The following is a 20,107-nucleotide window of genomic DNA, read 5'->3' on the forward strand; positions in this document are numbered from 1 at the left end:
TATATTTAATTAATCAAAGTATGTACCATTGCTATTAATCTACCATTGCTATCTATGTACTGAAGTCATCTTATATGTAGCTCATTGATATCTTTACTAAAAAAACCATTCGGACGGGAATCAATAAAATCTTTGAAGGCGGTTTCGACTGCCCCATCATAGTTGAATTTTTCACCTTGCAGGAAGATATCCAAGATAGCGTTGTCGTGAATCAGCAGTGGCCTAGAAAGCCAAGAGGGCCCCTGCCCAAGAGATATTATGTTCTATGGATGAATGTGAAGTCTTCAATACGCATTGGGCTAGCGTGGGGACTACAGACCATTCCCTCTCGCCGAAGAGAGGAGGCCTATGGCCATTAGTGGGACATATACCTACAATGTGTAATTGAGTATGTACGCTGAAAACGAGTACGCTCGAAGTTTATTAAAATTAAACTGAGTAGGGACAATTTTTACTGGTAGGGCCCCATCAAAATAATTGCCACGAAAGAAGATTTGCCACGGGCCAAAGATGGTATAGTTATGCCACTTCCGCCGCCCTATAGACCAGTGCCGATAATTTTTGAAACCAAATAAAATTACAGTAAAATTCTGACGTCAAAATTTCAGCTTTTTTCAAAAAGTTGGTGTGCTTTCAGTTCGTTGAAATCTCTACTTTCCTATGGTGAAAAAATATATATATATTACCATAGTAAATCTTCTCATAAAACGCAAAAAATCGTATGCAGTAACGCCCAGACCCGTCATCCCCTTCCCTACTTCTCTATGAATCTTCTTTAAATTATAATCAGATGCCTATTTATTACTATTTTAAGATGTAGAAGAACTTATATATACCTGAGTGACCTAAAAAAAAAATTTAACCTTTAGATGGGCTAAAATTTTCGTATTTCATAGAGAAGTAAGGAAGGGGATGACAGGTCTGGGCGATACTGCATACGATTTTTTGCGTTTTCTGAGAAGATTTACTATGGCAATATATATATATTTTTTTACCATAGGAAAGTAGAGATTTCAACGAACTGAAAGCACACCAACTTTTTGAAAAAAGCTGAAATTTTGACGTCAGAATTTTCGATTGAAAATTAGGGTGTTTTTTCGATATTAATTCAAAATAAGGTGAACAAATAAATATTTTTAATCAAATAAATTACAGTGTATTTGGGGCATAGAAAGGTAAGTTTTCACCAAATTTCGTCAAAAAAAATATATTTTTGTTAAAGATAAAAATAAAAAAGCAAAAACTTGGTTTTTTGAATTTTTCACATAAATTTTGAGGTTATGTGAAAAATGTGTGAATACAAAAGTTTTAGATATTTTTATTACCTCCAACTTTGCCATTTAACTTTCTTCGATAGGACTTTTAGTTTTGCCGGAAATCGAGATAAACCGTTTTTTACCCTTAAAACTCCCCCCCCCCCCCCCCCCCTTCCCGACCTCAGATCGACCGTAATTTATTTTTCCTTTCATTTTGATCATATTCCCCTCCTTTTCTAATGGGTTTCATCCTACTGTGATTTTTTTCCCTTTTTATTTATTTTAAAGGCTATCTGCACTGGTCTACTACACATCATTAATCTTTCGAGCGGTTTCGAACTCATACTCGTAAACAACGTGTTTTTATGTTTTCCATTTTATAAATAGAGTGACGCAAAGACAAAAAATTAAAACGGGAAAATTAAATGAACCGTGGTTTTCGAAAAACAAATGCACGAGTAAAATAACTGTAAAAATTGACTTTGGAATTCCTAATTAAAGAGAAGATTTTTAGGTCAAAGTTGTCAAAAAAAAAAAAAAAAAAAAAAATTGTCATATTATGTTGTTTCGTATTGTTTGGGCGGTATTTCCACGTAGGAACTCATATTCGAAAATTTTACGAATTTTCGGTTTATCCATGGCGCCAAAAGGGCGAAGTCCACTGTTTCGACTATTCCTTGGTTTCTGGTGTGTACCAATGTATCCACGCTTCGTCCACGGTCACGAAATGACGCAGAAACTCGTTCGGATTGCGCTTAAACGTCGTCAAACACTGCTCTGAAGTGGTCTCATGGTTGCGCTCGTTGTCCGGAGTGAGCAAACGCGGCACCCATTGCACCTACAGCTTTCTCATGCCCAATACTTCGTGGAGGATATGACCCACGCGGTCTTTTGAGATGCCTACTGACTCTCGCACATCTTAAATCGGTATTCTGCCAATACGAGATTGTGAATTTTTGTCATGTTACCCTCCGTAGTAGCCATTTTCGGGGCACCTGGGCGTGGCTCATCAAAAACCAACGTGCGATTAAATTGAAACTCGTAAAACCAATTTTTGACGGTCGTTATCAAAGTGATCTTGCTCTTTGATTTTGCTCGTATCACCGACTGATATTGCTCATTTTCCATTTTTCTGAAATCAAAAACAAAAGCTACGCATTCGATTCGGCTGAATTTTTTACAGTAGCTGTCTACGAGAATATTCGAACTTCGAAGCGATGTAATTTGCCATTGCCCTAGTGGTGCTATCGGTTGCTATCTATATATTGCTATCTAGGACCGCCCTCGAACATCGTTAGGACCACCAAGCAAAATAGAACACGAATGTAATATAAAGTGGGTGTCTCAGTCAGATAAGTCATATAACGTTTAGTCAGGCTGACTTTTGCCTTGTAATGATCTTTTCAAAAATATATGGATCACAGAGTAAGTTTGTAGTTTGGCTCTGACCTGTAGTGACAGAGCAAGATATTTAAACATTAATTATACCGTAGATAGAGTATAGAACTAGATGAGCTTCTAAAATAACAATAATAACTAAAGAGAGAAGGCATTAACGTGAAATACTTAAGTGCGAGCGAAACAGAGTATCAGTTTTTCTGTCTCTATTTACGTATCGGGTTTTATTTGTTTACCACCGAGCCCTTGGTGGTAAACAAGTTTTCACCGCTTACTGATAAATCGGTGAAACCCAAGTCAAACCCATATTTTATGACTTTATCCTTATAAGAGGTGTATTTAAAGTGTCAGTCATGGTGAATTGTTGCATAATTGGCTGTAAAAGCTATAGTGAACGTAAAGAACCAAACATAACCTTTCATCGGTAAGTAGCTTATTTTGTCACGACTCATTAACTTTGTTCAAGAATTATTCATTCGAATGTGTATTTTGGTCAATAATAAGCAATCTTCAATGAATTAAAACTGTAAATATGACATATGTGATATGTCGATCATTCGCTATCTCACACGCTGTACGCTGATGCTTGGTCTATACCATAGTCCGTCTACGAATTATACGAATGAATTAAATTTGAATGTCAGTACTCAGTAGCTAATTTCAAATTCATCTGTGAATGTGTCAGACCTGTCAGTTTACAATTTACATTGCCAAAGGGGAGTTATACGTTGTCTTATAAATAAATGGTAAAATAATAAAAGTATTTATCTTGGTTGAAATACCGAGTATCAGAGAAAATGGCAAACTGTGGTGAATATATAAAAAGTCAATTTCCTTTAATTGACGAAGAATTAAAAAAATATGTAGAAGGTAAGGTTCTGCATTCAGATATAGAGGTTAGAAAAATAACAATTATTGTTATTACTTTTTCGTATAAGCTTTTTACAGATAAAGCATTTATAATTTTTAAGATGTTCTGGATAGCAGTGCTGGTGAATTTGAAGACAAAGAGGAAGTATTTGAAGCTGTGGGTGAAGTGTTACAAGGAATATCAGAAAAGTCAGAAGAGGACATAAGGTATTTATTTATCTAGTAGTTTGCACCTTTTTTCCTTGTTTATATTAGTTACTACCTTTCCATTAACACTTATCGGTATTATTGGAAACAAGCCCTAGTGTCTCAACTTGTGACAATTATTACAGCATTCAGTTTTCGCAAGTGTCTCTAATAGTTTCTTTTTATCAATGTAAGATATAATTATCTTACATAAACTTGAAAACCTTTTTTATTACTTACTTTTCCAAAACAACTATTTCAGGGATATATGTGAAAAATTGCTTCATATGCTACAACCAGAAAAAACAAAAACTTCTAATGGTCCACGGAAAGTTCTCGATGCTCCCATACACTTAGCTTCAATGACAGTCCCAGTAATGGAAAACAATGATGTAAAGAGCATATGGCTACAGACAAGGGATGATAATTTTGTAAGTATTAATGTGTTCATCCTTAAATATTGGTGCTGTTTTCTTGTGCCAGCTTGTTGAGCCTGGAGGAAGGGAAATGCCTGACATGCGCACTAGGTTTAGTTTCAATAACTGGGAAGCCAGAGAAGTCATGCTTACTCAAATGTGACTGGGGTGGTGGCGATGTGTGACGGGTTGTTAAATTCCCTCAATTCGTTGGCTCACACGTCATGCCTGTGAACAGGTGCTGCTACCAGAAACTGGACTGCAAGGTTTCTGTTCAGTTTTTAATTTAACGCAAATAAAAAGCAGACCATATCTCCCTCCTTTCTTCTATGTGTGCCATAGTAAAAATAAAAAAAGACCAAAAAAAATATCCTTATTATGGAATATAAGATACAGGGATCACTTATTCCACGTCATTAAATTTATATTGGTAGTCATCCCTACTCATCGGCAAAGAAGACGGAGGATGTAGACGGTGGAATAAGTGATCCCTGTATCTTATATTCCTAAATAAACATATTTTTTTATTTATTACTGGTTCTTATAGTAAAGCACTATATTAAAAAAATATACATATTTTAAATTGAATTTTTAGAAAGTTGATGCTAGAAAACTAGAAAAAGCTGAGGCAAAATTACAACAGAAGCAGCAAAAACATAAGGAGGCAAAAGTACCCGTAGCAATTCCAGTTTTACAAACTGCCACGGCATCACAGGTCACTTCAAAGAAAGACAGTAAATTAGAAGCAAAAGGCACTAACAGGACTCAAGATATAAGGATAGAAAACTTTGACATTGCCTATGGTGACAGGTATGCAGTTCATTTTGTAGCCAAAAGATTGATCCTAAATATTTCTGTGTCCAGCACACAGTACATAAAGCCTGAAAGTACAGGAAAAAGCATCTTTACACTACACAGTTTATTAATTGAAGAAACATGATTTTTTTTTTCATACATAATATTGATTATTTACTTGAAATATTTTAACCCTTAATCTATGAGTCCCGTGCATTACCTAGGTATATTCATTGTGTATATTGTGCGTATAGAAAATCTTCTTGAGTTAGGAAACTATTAAAATAGGCATCTTATAAAAACATGAAATTTATCTAACTGTCACTGCAACATGAAATACCTCGAACAAAATCTTTTACGGAAAATTTGGGGTGACTAATTAGTTACGAGCCAACACTTCTACAGTTCTGAGTAAATTTTCTGTGTATCTGCATTGAAACACTGGTTTCTGGCAGAAGATGCGGAATTGTATTAAGGATATTTTTTTAAGTTTAAAAACCATATATGTAGTTATTAAACCTTCATATTGTTAATAATTAGCCAGGATAGGTTAGGAATATTTATTTCTCAATTCAGTGCCTTTTTTCCTATATTGATTAATGCTCGCTTCTCTCTCCCAAAGAACGACAAAAGTAAAGTTCGATTTCACTTTACCAAATAACAATAATCTAATACTAATTTAGATCTCACTTATTCATTATCACATTCCCACACTCCTTATGATTTTAATGAATGTTATTTCAGAGTATTATTACAAGGCGCAGATCTGGTTCTAGCGTTCGGTCGTCGTTACGGTCTCGTGGGAAGAAACGGTTTAGGCAAAACCACACTTCTGAGGATGATTTCGGCAAAACAACTGAAGATACCATCACACATTTCAGTTCTTCACGTGGAGCAAGAAGTCGTCGGTGACGACACGATTGCACTGCAAAGTGTACTCGAATGCGATACGGTCAGAGAGACTTTGTTGAAGAGAGAGAAGGAAATCACCACTTCTATCAATAACGGGTAAGCTTTAGGTTTAGCTGAGGTCTTCTCTTCTAATGAGATGAGTCTTGAGGTGTAACAAAAATAAAATATCCATGTTGCAGTTCGACGGATCCCAGTCTGTCATCAGAATTAACAGAAATCTATGCACAACTAGAAAACATCGAGTCGGACAAAGCACCCGCGAGGGCCTCCATCATACTGAACGGTTTAGGATTCTCGTCGGAGATGCAGGCTCGAGCCACGAGGACCTTCTCCGGAGGGTGGCGCATGAGGCTCGCGCTGGCGAGGGCCTTGTTCTCCAAGTGGGTCCATAAATTAAAATAAACAATATTACCTTCGCAAAATTAAAAAATGTGCGTGTACTAGTGTACACACGTTAGAAGTGAAACTTCTTTATGACCTTATTTTTCGAAAAATTATCTATATGCAACTAACTTTACAGAAATTGGTTAAATAAAGTTAAATTAGATAAAGTTTAACAAAAGGCTTTTAATATCACAGACTTGAATACAAATAATACAATTATTTCATTTTACCTTATTACCACTAAGATTATTACAGAATTTCATAAATTGTAATATAATTTTTAGTATCATTGTTATAGTTATTATAAATTTTTGTTATTAATGGTTTAGAATCTCTTCGAATCAACCGTGGTAGGGACGAGAAAAAGACGCGCGTAACGGTCAAATGTGACGCGTAACCGAAACATGTGACGCGTAACCGAAAAATGTTACACTAAATTTTTTTCCAACCCCGATAAAGAAGTTTCACTTCAAAAAGATTTCGTAAAAATAATTGAAAATGTGAATTTCAGACCCGACCTTCTGCTCCTGGATGAGCCGACGAACATGTTGGACATAAAAGCGATAATCTGGCTCGAGAGCTACTTGCAGAACTGGCCGACCACCCTCCTGGTGGTCTCCCACGACAGGAACTTCCTCGACACCGTCCCGACGGACATTATGCATCTTCACTCGCAACGGATCGACACTTACAGGTGAGGCCCGGAGGTTCCTCTCGCCGAGAGCCGATAGATACCATGTTCTGCAACCTTCTTCTCTCGCGCAGAGGCAACTACGAGCAGTTCCACAAGACGAAGACGGAGAAGCTGAAGAACCAGCAGCGCGAGTTCGAGGCGCAGCAGCAGCATCGGGCGCACACGCAGGACTTCATCGACCGCTTCCGCTACAACGCCAACCGCGCGTCTTCCGTGCAGAGCAAGATCAAGATGCTGGACAGGCTGTGAGCGCCTTCTCTCTTTTCTTTTCTCGTCGCTCCCCGCCTCCGCCCGTCGGTCACGTGACTTTTAAACCCCAGGCCCGAGCTGAAGCCGATAGAGAAGGAGGTCGACGTGGTGCTGAGGTTCCCGGAGACCGAGCCCCTGTCTCCGCCCATCTTGCAGCTCAACGAGGTCGGCTTCCGCTACTCCGAGGGCCGGCTCATCTTCACCGACGTCAACCTCGGGGCCACGCTCGAGTCCAGGATATGTATCGTGAGTTCGCGAACAAAACTCTACCTCTATCTCTTCCCCGAGTCGTCCGTCCGCCCCTCTCGGACTCTCGATTCCTAGACCTGCCCATGTATGTATGTGCGTATGTGCGCATGTGCCTGGGCGATTGTCCCCTTGGAGACTCACCCGGGGCAACACTTGACGAATGACAGGTGGGCGACAACGGCGCGGGGAAGACCACCCTGCTGAAGATAATCATGGGCATCCTGTCTCCTACGAGCGGACTCAGGAGCGTGCATCGGGGGCTCAAGTTCGGGTACTTCTCGCAGCATCACGTCGATCAGCTGGAGATGAACGTCAACTCCGTGGAGCTGCTCCAGAGGAATTATCCCGGTGAGTCATCGAACGGTTTATTCGGTTTATTATTATTATTACTAGTTCCGAGAGGCGCATCGTGACGAGGGTCTGTCGGCAGGCAAGACGATAGAGGAGTACCGGCGGCAGCTGGGCAGCTTCGGCGTGAGCGGGGAGCTGGCTCTGCAGACGATCGGGAGCCTGTCCGGAGGCCAGAAATCGAGGGTGGCCTTCGCCAACCTGTGTCTCGGCAGCCCCAACTTCCTGGTGCTCGACGAGCCAACCAACCACCTGGACATCGAGACGATCGAGGCGCTGGGCAAGGCCATCAACAAGTACTCGGGCGGCGTCATCCTCGTGTCCCACGACGAGCGCCTGATCCGCATGGTCTGCCGGGAGCTGTGGGTCTGCGGCGGAGGCTCCGTGCAGAGCGTCGAGGGCGGCTTCGACGAGTACCGCAAGATCGTCGAGCGGGAGCTGCTGGACGCGCAGAAGTGATCTCCGCTCTTCGAGTCTTTCGATATTTATTTATAACTGTTCTTATCGTAAGGTTAAATGAAATACTGATTATTTTGTTCCAATTTTTATTTTCATACCTCCGACCTCTCATCCTCATTAAATAATTCGGCGGACGATTCCCACGATGAATCGAAGCGCCGCTGTACCATGGCAAATTAATTAATATAAAATTAACTTAAAGAATATTTACAAATAAATTTTCATAATAAAATACACAATATACAATTAAAATAGTGACTCGATGACGGAACAAACTCTCGATCGATCCGAATGAAAAAGAATGCGATATACGAAGAAAGCTCACAAAGAACGAAGAAGCCACAATCGGACGCTCGGTCTAATGTCTACTATAAATGCATATTTCGGTCGGTTGCACGTTACAAGCGCTACTTTATGATGTCGGATCTATATAAAAAGGTAAAATAAATTAATTTGTAACTTTGACTATTGCTTGTCGGCTCGTATGCGATATGCGGTAATAAATAACAGTATATCGGTATGGCATTCGATGATCGTTCGTGATATAAATTAATAAGTAACGCTAGCAGATCACAAAATACTTAAAACTAAATTTTGTCCGGTCGGCGAAGACAAATGGCGATCGAATCACTCGACTCTCGCCGACGCGAGAGGGGGTCGTTTTGTAAAATACCATTTGATAATATTATTGATGCTTCTTACGCCTGTTCTTGTTCTTGTCGGTGTTCCTCAGGACCTCGGCGTAGGACAGTTCCAGTTTCCTGAGCTTGTGGATCTCCTGGGACGCGGTGCTCTGTTTGATGTCCCAGGAGTCTGTTTCCGGATTCCATCCTTGGTAGATCTTGCCGGTGCGGCCGCTCACGCTGGGCGTGGGCGAGTTGAGGTTCCTGTTGTAGAACTGGAGCGTGGAGCCGTTCCACTCGGCCTCCGCGGGCCTCGCGAGGGGACTGACCTCGATGGGTCTGTAATCTCTGCGTTTCTTGTTGGAGGACTTCTGGTAGATGATCTTCGGTGGCGACGGAAAGACTGGCGAGTCGGCTCCCTGTCGATCTTGACTGTGCTTGCGATTGCGATGCCTGGACTTCTTTCTAGTGGCCGCGATGTACTCCAGTGGCTGACGCACCAGAGGCGTGAGCACGCGTTCTTTCTCCTTTTCTCTCTCCTTCTCTTTCCTTTGCTCGCCGGCTTTCGGTTTCTCGGTGCTCTCGGCCACTGGTTTGTTTTCTTTGTTGCTTTCGACGCTCGTCTTCGGCGTGGCTTCCTTCGGTTCGGAAGCTAGTTTGGGCTGCTCCTTCTCTTTGGGCGTCGAAGATTCGGGAGCGGTGACGTCGGACACTGGAATGGACTGTTCGGACATGACAGACGACAGGACGCTCTGGGTGTCGTCGGTGAAGTCGCCCGGCGGCTCCTCCGTGGCGGGCGTGACGGGTGGCACCTTGCCGGTCGTCGTGTCGTCGAGCAAGGGGAGCTGCTCTCCATCGTCTTTGTTCTCTGCCGCTTTCTTCAAAATTGTAAATATCTCCTTAAATAATTCTCGGTATTCAGGCCTGTTGCGGAAACGACTGTCCATCGGACTGACGTCGTCGTAAATACTAAACCGGTAATCCTCGCCGTCTGCGATCGTGCACAAGAAGGAGCCGGGTCTCTCGCGTTCGGTTTGTGTCGCTTTGTTGCTAGTCTCGTCTGAGAAACCGGAGCTCGAAGTTTCGGCCTCCGAGAAGTCCGGTGTCTGGATGATCTTTTTGCGCGACGTGGGCTCCGTCTTCTTCGGTCGGTTATCTTTTTGAGCTTCTTCGCCGTGGCCGCTTTCCTCGTCGGTGTCCTTAACGCTGAACTGGCTGAAGTCTCCGGAGGTCTGCAGCTCGTCGTTGAGAGAGAGCGGCCCGGTCTGGTTTTGTGCGCTCGGCGAGGCCGTCTTGTTCTTCTTGATGTTTTTGCCTTGCGACAGTTGTACCTCGAGTAAAGCCTCATATTTCTGCACGAGCTCCCGGTACGGGTTCTCGTGGCCGTCTTCCTTATTTGCCCAAACACCTTGAAGTAACTTTTCCTTGGCGTTCTGCAATAAAAGAAATATTAATTTGGTGACCTTATGTCTTAAGTTTTTTTTTCTTGATTAATTTATTTTCGTGAGTTATTATTTGCGTATTATGAAAGTATAAACTGTTTTCAATGGTGGGGGAAAAGGCCATGAAGGTTACATTTTTGTTACCATGTGAACCTAATGTTATTATAAGAGAAAATATTTTAATTAAGAAAATGGCAAGAATATGATTAAAAACGAAACTAGCCCGAGTTCAGAAGTAAACAAACGATAACAAAATTCAAGTAATTAGTCAAAATACACCCATTACTCTTATCGTTATAGACTCATTATTGAAAATGTTAATCAAGTCACACACATAATTATCTGGTTAGTACAAATAAATATCACAACATACATACAGACATTAGACACATTGATTCTGAAAACCAATGACCCTCACCGATGACTGAATAGCGTGCAGACTCTTAGTCTAATAACGTGTCAGTAATGGACGTACCTTCGACTACATGCGATATATCCAAAGAAAACTACTGCAAATGCGCTTCATAATGCATATGCAAAGCGTGATCAACAACATCAGGGGCAGTTGGAAAATAAGTGTTGCCTAGAAACGATTTAAACACTCGAATCAAATTCATGAGGGATAGGGAGACCCTGTGATTAGATGTGGGAATTTCCGGGAATCATTTGGGCCTTTTTTATAGTCTTCTACGGTCTGCATTTTTTTTTATTTTCAAACAATTTAAAGCTTTTAAGGGTTTTGGTGTCCAGAGTAAGGATAGGATAACTGTCGGATAATTGTCTTAAGAAGAAATGTGATGAATGAGAGTCGGAGGGACCTTCAATTACCTTTGTTGATTGTTGTTTCTTGCTTCAGTTATAAGTGAATATTAGTAAATTTACAGAAAATTTGAAAAATGTTAAAGGACAGACACAATAAATCTAATAACCACCGTGAACTTAACACTGAGCATATCAAAGTGCAGACATTAATTAAAAGGACACGCGCCAATATAATCGAAATCGATGTATTTCTAAGGAGATTTAAAAAATGTCTTTTGTTTATGCTCAAGTATTAAGTAGACAGATAGATAGGTTAAACTACAGTTATATAGGATCAAAAGCGACAGAGGAGTAAAAGGCATAAAGCGGGGGATACTGACGTCGAACTTCATAAGTTTGCTGTTGACTTCGTCTTTGGGGCTCAGGTTTCCGGTTGGAGTGAGAATGAGAGAGGAAATAGCACTTCTGTCGTCTTCCTCTCCGTCCAGCATAGAAGACAAGTCGTCGCGCTCTATGCCGCGGAGACATCTGATGCACAATTGTCCTTGCCTGGAACAGGTTTTCATCATTTCATGAATCATTTTAATAGGTAATGTTCCTCTAAAGTTATATGAAACTACTTACTATTAGAACATCATCCGAAACAATTAATTATACAAAAGTCTGGCATTAATATATTATTAAGTAGATACCTACTAAAACTACTGCTCATGACGGCAAATAACGTAGCAATATATTATTATGTAAGGTGCATACCTGACTTCTTCAAGGATCGAGAACTCCTCGTGCATCGACTTAGGTTCGTCATCTCGCTGGTGCCAATTCCTCAACTGTTCCTGTAACCTGTTATTCTCCTGAATAACTGAAGCCAACTGTTCCTCTAGTTCAGTGACTCTCCTGTGCTCTTGTGCAAATGCAGCCTTATTCTCTCTGAGCTCATCGCTGATTCTCAACAAGTCTTCGTCCTCTTTCGTAAGCTCCGGTAAGGGCGCACTTTTGAGAGGAGTACCGTTAGTTTCTGTTTTTTTAACGACAGCGCTAGTCGTTTCCGGGGGCTTTTCTTTGGGTTTTTCGCTTTCGGGCTTTCGCTCCGATCGCCGCCTAAAAATTTCCAATTGGCTATTTAGGTCGTCCACAGTCTTTTGAAGCTCTTCACATTTGCCCTCCAATGTTTCGATGTTTCCGCATAGCCTGTAGTAAAATTCAGTTTTCATGAATAAAACAATTTACCTACTTTGGAATAGCCTTGCATATTTCACAAGTGAAGGAGAATACCGCTTACTACTCATCTTATTATTGGTAATAATTCGTTTAACATCATTGATAAAAACAAAATCCATGTGCAATCAACGAAGGCTTTCAATAAGAAATATAAAGGAAACGGCCTGTGATGGCATTGAACTCACGTTTTAATGTGTTTCTTGTCGGCGGCGTGGTCGACGGCGAGCCTGTGGTTGGCGCGCTCCAAGTCTTGGATGCTCACTTCCAACTGCTCGTAGATTCTCAGTCTTGAGTCGTTTACTTCGCGTAGTGCCACCGTTTGTTTGGTTAAGTACTAGAAGTCAAAAAATAATAAAATAAAACATGCAACTCAGATGTGTGTAGGGTGTGTATTAAGATCAAAATTAACCTCAATTTCCTGTGCCTGGTCTTCAATAACATTTTGATGTTGACGTAGCCCTGTTTCAAGTTCTTTGTTTCTCTCTAACAGAGTCTTTCCGAGTTCTGCCGCTAACTGCAAATCTGCGGACAAGATAGTTCGATCATTACTATTGTACTCTGAATTGAAAGCTCACCTACACGTTCCCTGATAAAACGTTTTAAATACGTATAGTGCATACTGATATTCTTTCTATACGCAGACTTTGATCAAAGTTTGATGTAAAATAAAAGTGTTATCTCGAGCAGGGTTTATACTATCCTCCACCACATCAAATCTAAATCCGCAACAATATAATATGACCAACCTCGTATTCAACGGCAAAATAACAGACACGTTACTGTTAGTATTATTCGGTAACAAAGAGTTTATATGATTTAAATTTGGACACGTGAAAGGTTCCAGCAGCCTTGTTAAAAATAAAAATGTAGAAAAATAAGGTCATTTGGTAACAGCCGTGTTTATAATGATTGAATACCAATGTTTACAGAATATGTTGGTTTTGTGGTACGAAAGCTAAAAATGTTAACTGAGTTAGAGTTGTCCATGTCAAAGTAGGCTTATAACTACACACATTTCCCATTGACACGTTTAATATGCTATAACATAATATTGCGGCAGTTTTGCTCCTACTCTTTAAGTTGTAGTATAGTGACGAAAGATATGAATGTTTATTTGATTAAATGACTTTTATTGCTCACAGGTAGAAATATCACGCAACGCAGAGCAATTTAAGTTTTTACGACGTAGTTTGTTCGAACACTTCTCGCTCCAAATATTAGCAACTACAAACCTTAGTCTCGCTTGGAATATCCGACTTACAAATTGTGATTCTTAGAGCTTAAAGATGAACTCGTAAACCTATGAGACAGAAATAGGAAGATAGAGAGAACATAAAACCTACAACTATATTATAACTATCACGACAATTATTGTCTACTGTCTGGGTGCAGATCATTCAACCTCAGATGTCAATCCTGGGTGTCCAAATCAATACATTTAAAACTAAGATATAATCTGTCGGTGTTTGAACACTCTCGTGCCAGGCATGTTGGCAGTTCAGTGGCCATTATGTACATTATAGTATAGTCCTTTAGGTAACTACCTTTTCAGGAGTTCAAGACTTTCGGAACATTTATTTAAACGTTACACTGATATATAAAAATAAGGCTATTTTTAAATGAGCCCGCGACTAAGAGCGAAATAGTTTTTTATCATTAAAAAGTACTCTAGGTTACCTGCATTGCTGTTTCATTCATTGTAAAAAGGTCGTCGACCTTTTGAAAAGGTCAGTGGACAACTTGTAATATGTATGAGTCAATCCAAACAATTCCCTACATAGAAGGCTCCTTTCGACATATAGACCTATTATTATCTCGTAATAACTGGTGTCTAGGTATGTAAAAAACTTTCTCTTTTGCTAAGATGAGGAATACGATAACATAGTCTATGAAATGTAAGGTTCGCAGGACTGGTTGTGTCAACATACAACAAAACTATTAACAGATAATTATTAATAGTCGACAAAGGTAACTAACACTCGAGACACTGGTAGATACTTCCATTGTCTTAGTAGGTACTAATCTACGGCTGTGAGGTGACACATGAAAAGCTATCTTTATATTTAAGTATGAATTTAAATTTGCACTATACAAGTAGGAATAAAATTATAAACCGAGCGGTTGTTTTTTTGTAATAACATGATAATTATATTCCGAAGGCAGGCTACGTCATGTCAGTCGACGTTAGGTAAAGTTGTTGAAATATAAACATTATATGTTAATTTATAGAAATGATTTACGAAGCTAAATTCAACGTACTTTGGACAGAAACGTAGTTACGCTAGTTACGTACAAAATAATATTGTTCTAACTGTTGAAAGATTCATCTTAGTACTTTGGAGTGTTTGATTTATCAAAAAATAAATAGGATCATAATAACTATACTAAAGATCAACTCATTATTAATTAGATTGTTCGAATAATGTCATGGTAATTAGGAGTCCAAAGTAAATATGGCTTTAAATCAACACGAGGCACTTCAGTAGATACAGTAATGAATATTATCTTAATCGATGCAGCAGCTTATCTCTTACTGTAATTACGTTACGTTTTTATCGGAAAATGGTACATTGTGATGCAAATAAAAATTGTGTACGTACGTAGTAATCTATATTGCTTGAAAGTAGTTTTAGCCAGAAGTAATTAAGATTTTTCGCTCATCCGAAAAATGTATAGGTACCTCAGGTACTTATCTATAGGTACCAACGTAAGTAATTCCATACAGCATAGTTGTATAACATTAGCACCCTAAAATTAGAAAGTTCTATTACATTTGAGCTCTCGCTAACATTACATAAAATGGGTAATCAAAAAATAATGTACCAGAAAGCGTTTATCGCAACAGCATCGTGTCAGAGTCAGTTAAATTCCGTAGCAACAATTTGTGGTGTCGCTTTGTGCATTGCGAATCGGCCGGTGAACGCAACATCTACCGCAGTCCGCAGAGCCCCTCCAATTTGCGCAAGACGTGACTAAGACTGACCTTCAGTTCCTTGCAGACATTCCAACTCGACCGTGTAGTCCCAGAGATCCAAAGAATTCAGCCCGTTCAGCTCCCAGGAGTTGAAAGAGTCGCTACGCTCCTGCTCCTCGGTCATCTTCATCGGCGCGGTTCGTACGAAGGTCATTCGCGACTACGTCGTTTATAATGAGTCGTACACGTTAGCAGCCATATTTTTTGCTGCTTCGAATACGTAGCGTTGAACCGGCGTGACTGGTGTGGCGGCACAGGACGGACTGAGCGGCGAACTCACAAAAGAACACGCCAATTACCAACGCCGTCGCCCGTCCGCTCCGATCTCATTTCTTTCGATTACTCGGCGATAGCAAACCAAATTACAAACCTTATCTATGCAGCGCCGACTCGAGGTAGTTCAATATCGGTTTTGTGTTCGTGGAGAAAGTCAAGAAACAATCAATCAAAATGTTTGTACGGTACTACGTGTGGTCGAAATTATATGTATCGTCAGTACAAGGAAAGTTGTAATCTCAAATCGCAGTAAGACAATTGCTCTCTCACGCTTCTCGATTTATAAAATGTAGGTTTTTGGAATATTTTAGTACACTAGTTTGCGTGTGCAACTGCGTGTGTAATCTGTGGTAATAAAAATTAATTACTTATAGTATTTTGCTTGCTAAACGCTCCTTACACGTATGTGATACGCCTATAATTATGTACTACATTAATATGCCGATTGCGTTTCATTCGAAGAGAACAATTTTTGATTTACTTTATCTTGGACTGTTTTCATTTCATTGCATTTCCACATAAAACCCCTAGCGATTTTGTAACCCTAGGCGGAGCTTATATTGTGCGTTTATGAGCTAATAAAGTAAATTATAAATTGTTTTAAACAAATGTTGGATACTTTTAATTAGTTACTCCAGCAGAGTGAGCCCTAAGGTGAGCGACCTCAGTTTGTTACGCCAGCCGCCGTAAAGAACGCAACGTGTCTACTGATATTAACATTATTATGTTATATTATGAAACTTATAGCTGATATTATCTGTCGAGAGAAAAACAGAATTACTTTTTTGGGAATTTTTATACTTATTGTTTCCAGAGACAATGTGAAAAATAGTGTAATACAAAGCCTTACAAACAGACGTGGTGACACACTCAAAAAATTACACACTGCCCGCGATTTTGATGGCAGATGGATCGAAATGGTACTTGGAATGACCCAGTGGGCAAAAAAGGAGACGACGCCCACCGGAAATCTGGGAACATGAAATAAAAAAGACAAGATAAAGAGAAAATATTATAAAATAGAAGATGAGAGACGAGTAGAAGAATTTGGAGGAGGCCTTGAACTTCTTTTGGAGGTCGTGCACTAGAATCGAATATCATTAGGACATAAATTAATTAACTTAAATTATACTACCTACTGGAATAAAGGCTGTTTTCACTTTTAATTTAATTTATTTCCGGAAGCTTTATAATTAAAAGGAATATTACAATACAATATTTAAAAATAAAACTATAAATTCTGTAACTAAAGCTACTACTAAACTGTACTAAATATCATTATATATATATATATAATGACTACATTTACTGACTACTCATTAGCTTCATAACTAATGACAGCTAATTATGAAAATGGTCATTTGTAAAAAAATATAAAATTACTTGAAATTCCCACATTATTATAAATAATATGAGTTTGAACACAACAAAATATGAGCTCAAAGCAGTTGAGACGATCACACAGTAATTAAATTCAATTGCGTATTTTATAGGAATTTAAGAGCTTCCTATTCTAGATGAGACGAAATTATTCGTAAACAGAAAGAAAGACAATAAATGCTTCTATGGTCCCAATTTAGTCAGTCGTGGGCTTCAGAGAACTAAAATAGATATATTTTACTTTAAAAGTTAACTCGCGGAACATTTTGTGTATTCTCAAGAATAAGTGTATTCTGTAACATTTACTCCATTTACTACAAGTACGGTGAAACGATTGCAAACAACCACCGTTATATAAGTCTCTTACAAAATATTAGAACATGTCGTCGTCAAGGTTATTTTGTTACTCATAATTAATAGCCGGTTACAAGTTTTTGTTAATTTCACCCATTGTAGAGTCTAATGCCTATGCATTGACGCTTGGCTTCTCTTGTCTCTCTCATATCAATTTTAACTTAGCTACTTCTGCAAATTTTACATGCATTTTTAAATATATATACTTAGTTTAGCCTAGACTGGGACATAGTTGCAACAACGACCGTTTATTTATACTTTTCGTTAATTTACGAAAAGACCACGGGAAGCGTGACGCACGGTGAGCGAGGACGCCTGGTACGTATCAAGGTTTTGTAGTAATGCACAATCCACGTGGCCAGCAGTTGTGGTAAACAAACTTGAAACCAAGCAACTACATGGGTGTATTTTGAGTATTCTTACACATTTCAAAAAAATTTAATTAAGCCTGGGCTATATAACTATGACTAGGCTAGCCTGTTTAATGATAAAGTAGCGGAAGCACGTTGTCAACTGCCTTGAAATGAACTACGTAAAAACCACTAGCAGTCAATTCAAAATATATGCCAGAAATGCTAATTCACGCTGACTTTAGACCGATGTCACCGATATGTGAATTCACGATTTACAATATCCTATGGTATCCCAAGCATACGTTACTAATTTATTATTCTAGGATTAATTAATAATAGGTAGGTAATAAAATAAGCGAATTAATAAAACTGGTACGAAATTAATTTTGTTTACTATTTATTTTATATTTATTAGGTACTCATAAGATTATTTTGCATTTAATATAAATTTGCACGGTAAGAAACACAATAGTTTGGCTTGGTTTATATAATTGTTTATCTGCCTCTGTTGTTTTGGTATTACACATCAATGTCAAATAATTCAGACATTTTTTTTGTTTCAAGTGCTTAGATGTATATAGTGCGCACGTAATCGTCGCCCTTTCTCGATTAAACCGCTACACCGATATTGATGAATTTGTATTTACTTATTAATCATTTTAATTTTATCTATTTATGTTTATCTGTAATTAAAAACTAAAAAATATCACTAAGATTTCGTAACAAATCGATTGATAGAGATTAAAGACATAAATCAACGTTTGGAGATAAAAAAATGGATTTAATAAATAAATTATATAAACGCGATTATTCAACATGAAATAAGTGAACGAAACAGGTTTAATGTTTTTTTTATGCTGACAGCCATTTTCAAGGACAGCAGGCACCTACTACAGGTTTCTTAGTATTTATAATTATTAAGAAGTCGACTGCAAGTTGGCGAAGATGCAATTATTGCATTGTCTTGTTGTTTCATTAGAACATTATTTAAATTTCGTCATCAAGGTTATTTTTAAAGATCAATATTTAATATTCTACTTGAATTGAGGCTTTTCTTTGATCACTGCTTTTTTATTAACGAAAGGTAATTTAAATAATACTAACATTATTTTTTCAGTTCGATAGATTATGTTATCAATAGGTTATGTGTCCTCTGGCAGCTTATTAAAGTCAAAATTTCTTCATAGATTATACAGATGTGTAAACATTTTGCTTAAATACTTTGTAACACCGGCAAACAAGAATATAATGAACGTCAAAATATATTAAATAAATAAGTAAAGTCCTTATGAAGCTTTTTACAAGTGATTAACATTTTAAACCACTTTATTTGTTTTGTTCATATACGACAGATTATTTTAAGTATTGCTATAAAATACAACAACAATTATGCTTCGATTAAACAACAAAAGTGACGGTTCTGGAATGTGAAATTGATACCGCTATCAATAAACCGCATTGTTTCAGCTTAACGCCTGACTCTAAGCCACTATACGACCATTCCCAAGTGCCTACCTTAACCTAGATACCGAGTAACGACGACTTCGATATAAAGCTATGATATTTAATTTACCCCAGTGTGGTGTCGTCGACAGATGTACGAAAGCAAAGAAAGAAGGATTGCGTTTCATATACCGGTTGCGTAGGGGAGTTGGTATCGATTTTAAAACCCTATAAACGCCTAAGGGAACCGAAGGGTGAACGCACCGCGTGGCATGTTGCATGCACCAGTCCCGAGGATCTCGCCAATTGTGAACACCATTTGCTTATGCATTTTAACGACGAATCTGAGTAACTCCTCTTCTCCTTCTTCCGAAAAGCGTAACAATTATCTTAACGAGAATCACGATCAGTTATGTGATTCTTTTATAGGGAATAATAATAGGCGTAAACTAATGTTAGATTAATATTATATTAATTCATATTATATTGTGTAGTACATTTGTTTTAACAAAAAGGTAAAGGAAAAAATACTTCCAAGCATTCTTCATTGAGTTTTATTATAGAATCATGATTGTCATATTAATTCTGTGAGTCACCGTGAAAAGGTATTCAATTGAAACAATGAAGCTGGCTTGTAAACATGACGCCTGCTTCCAATGTCAGCTGCGCGGAAAATCAATACGTACTGAATTTGGTCCTCGAGACGGATTGCGTTACAGACTCCCTATTACTTGTTAATTTGACCTGGAGTTCACCCGATAAGAATCCAATTGACAACCGTCATCTGCCACTCACCATCGAGCATGCAGCGTCGCGAATCTTTGCCTTCCTCCGCAAAGTCCTCGCATATCCCAGTCTTATCCCTCACCACATCCATGGTCACACACCATTAGCACACTATAATATCACAATCACAGAAAAATGCCATCACGTTTCCACTTCGCTTAAACTTTGTGAGTAAAGTAGTGAAATAGGCGGCAGCCGTGCACGGTCCGTTCAATGTCAGAGCCGAGTGGACAATCAATTATGCGACACACAAGAGGAGTCGTGTCGCAAGACTCGG

The 20,107-nt window shown here is 38.8% G+C and overlaps 2 protein-coding genes and 1 long non-coding RNA gene across 5 annotated transcripts in view; 2 read left to right on the forward strand and 1 right to left on the reverse strand.

Annotated features, from left to right (window-relative positions):
• The first annotated feature begins 3,336 nt into the window (after positions 1 to 3,336).
• LOC125053216 (ATP-binding cassette sub-family F member 3) lies at positions 3,337 to 8,299 on the forward strand. The gene is made up of 11 exons (XM_047654464.1): positions 3,337 to 3,524; positions 3,626 to 3,731; positions 3,973 to 4,141; positions 4,722 to 4,936; positions 5,666 to 5,929; positions 6,013 to 6,213; positions 6,729 to 6,911; positions 6,983 to 7,156; positions 7,232 to 7,406; positions 7,577 to 7,757; positions 7,840 to 8,299. Exons 1-11 carry the CDS (start codon positions 3,452 to 3,454, stop codon positions 8,214 to 8,216), a joined length of 2,118 nt encoding a protein of 705 aa, XP_047510420.1. The 5' UTR covers positions 3,337 to 3,451; the 3' UTR covers positions 8,217 to 8,299.
• LOC125053215 (nipped-B-like protein B) overlaps positions 8,286 to 20,107 on the reverse strand; it is a 32,183-nt gene continuing 20,361 nt past the window's right edge. The window contains exons 1-6 of one of the 3 annotated variants that reach the window (XM_047654462.1): positions 19,840 to 20,106; positions 12,674 to 12,786; positions 12,450 to 12,598; positions 11,800 to 12,234; positions 11,424 to 11,592; positions 8,286 to 10,272 (exon numbers count right to left, since the gene is read on the reverse strand). In XM_047654462.1, coding sequence (XP_047510418.1) covers positions 8,902 to 10,272; positions 11,424 to 11,592; positions 11,800 to 12,234; positions 12,450 to 12,598; positions 12,674 to 12,786; positions 19,840 to 19,921 — 2,319 coding nt within the window. In that variant the 5' untranslated portion in view covers positions 19,922 to 20,106 and the 3' untranslated portion in view covers positions 8,286 to 8,901. Of the gene's footprint in view, positions 10,273 to 11,423; positions 11,593 to 11,799; positions 12,235 to 12,449; positions 12,599 to 12,673; positions 12,787 to 15,247; positions 15,537 to 19,839; position 20,107 lie in introns of those variants that run through there. The other 2 variants (XM_047654461.1, XM_047654463.1) reach the window with 2 other exon arrangements.
• On the forward strand, positions 15,692 to 16,677 carry LOC125053221. The gene is made up of 2 exons (XR_007117549.1): positions 15,692 to 15,864; positions 16,329 to 16,677. It is a non-coding gene; the product is annotated as an uncharacterized LOC125053221 (long non-coding RNA).

This window comes from Pieris napi, chromosome 10 (genome assembly GCF_905475465.1).
Source record: "Pieris napi chromosome 10, ilPieNapi1.2, whole genome shotgun sequence".
Classification (NCBI taxonomy): Eukaryota; Metazoa; Arthropoda; class Insecta; order Lepidoptera; family Pieridae; genus Pieris; species Pieris napi.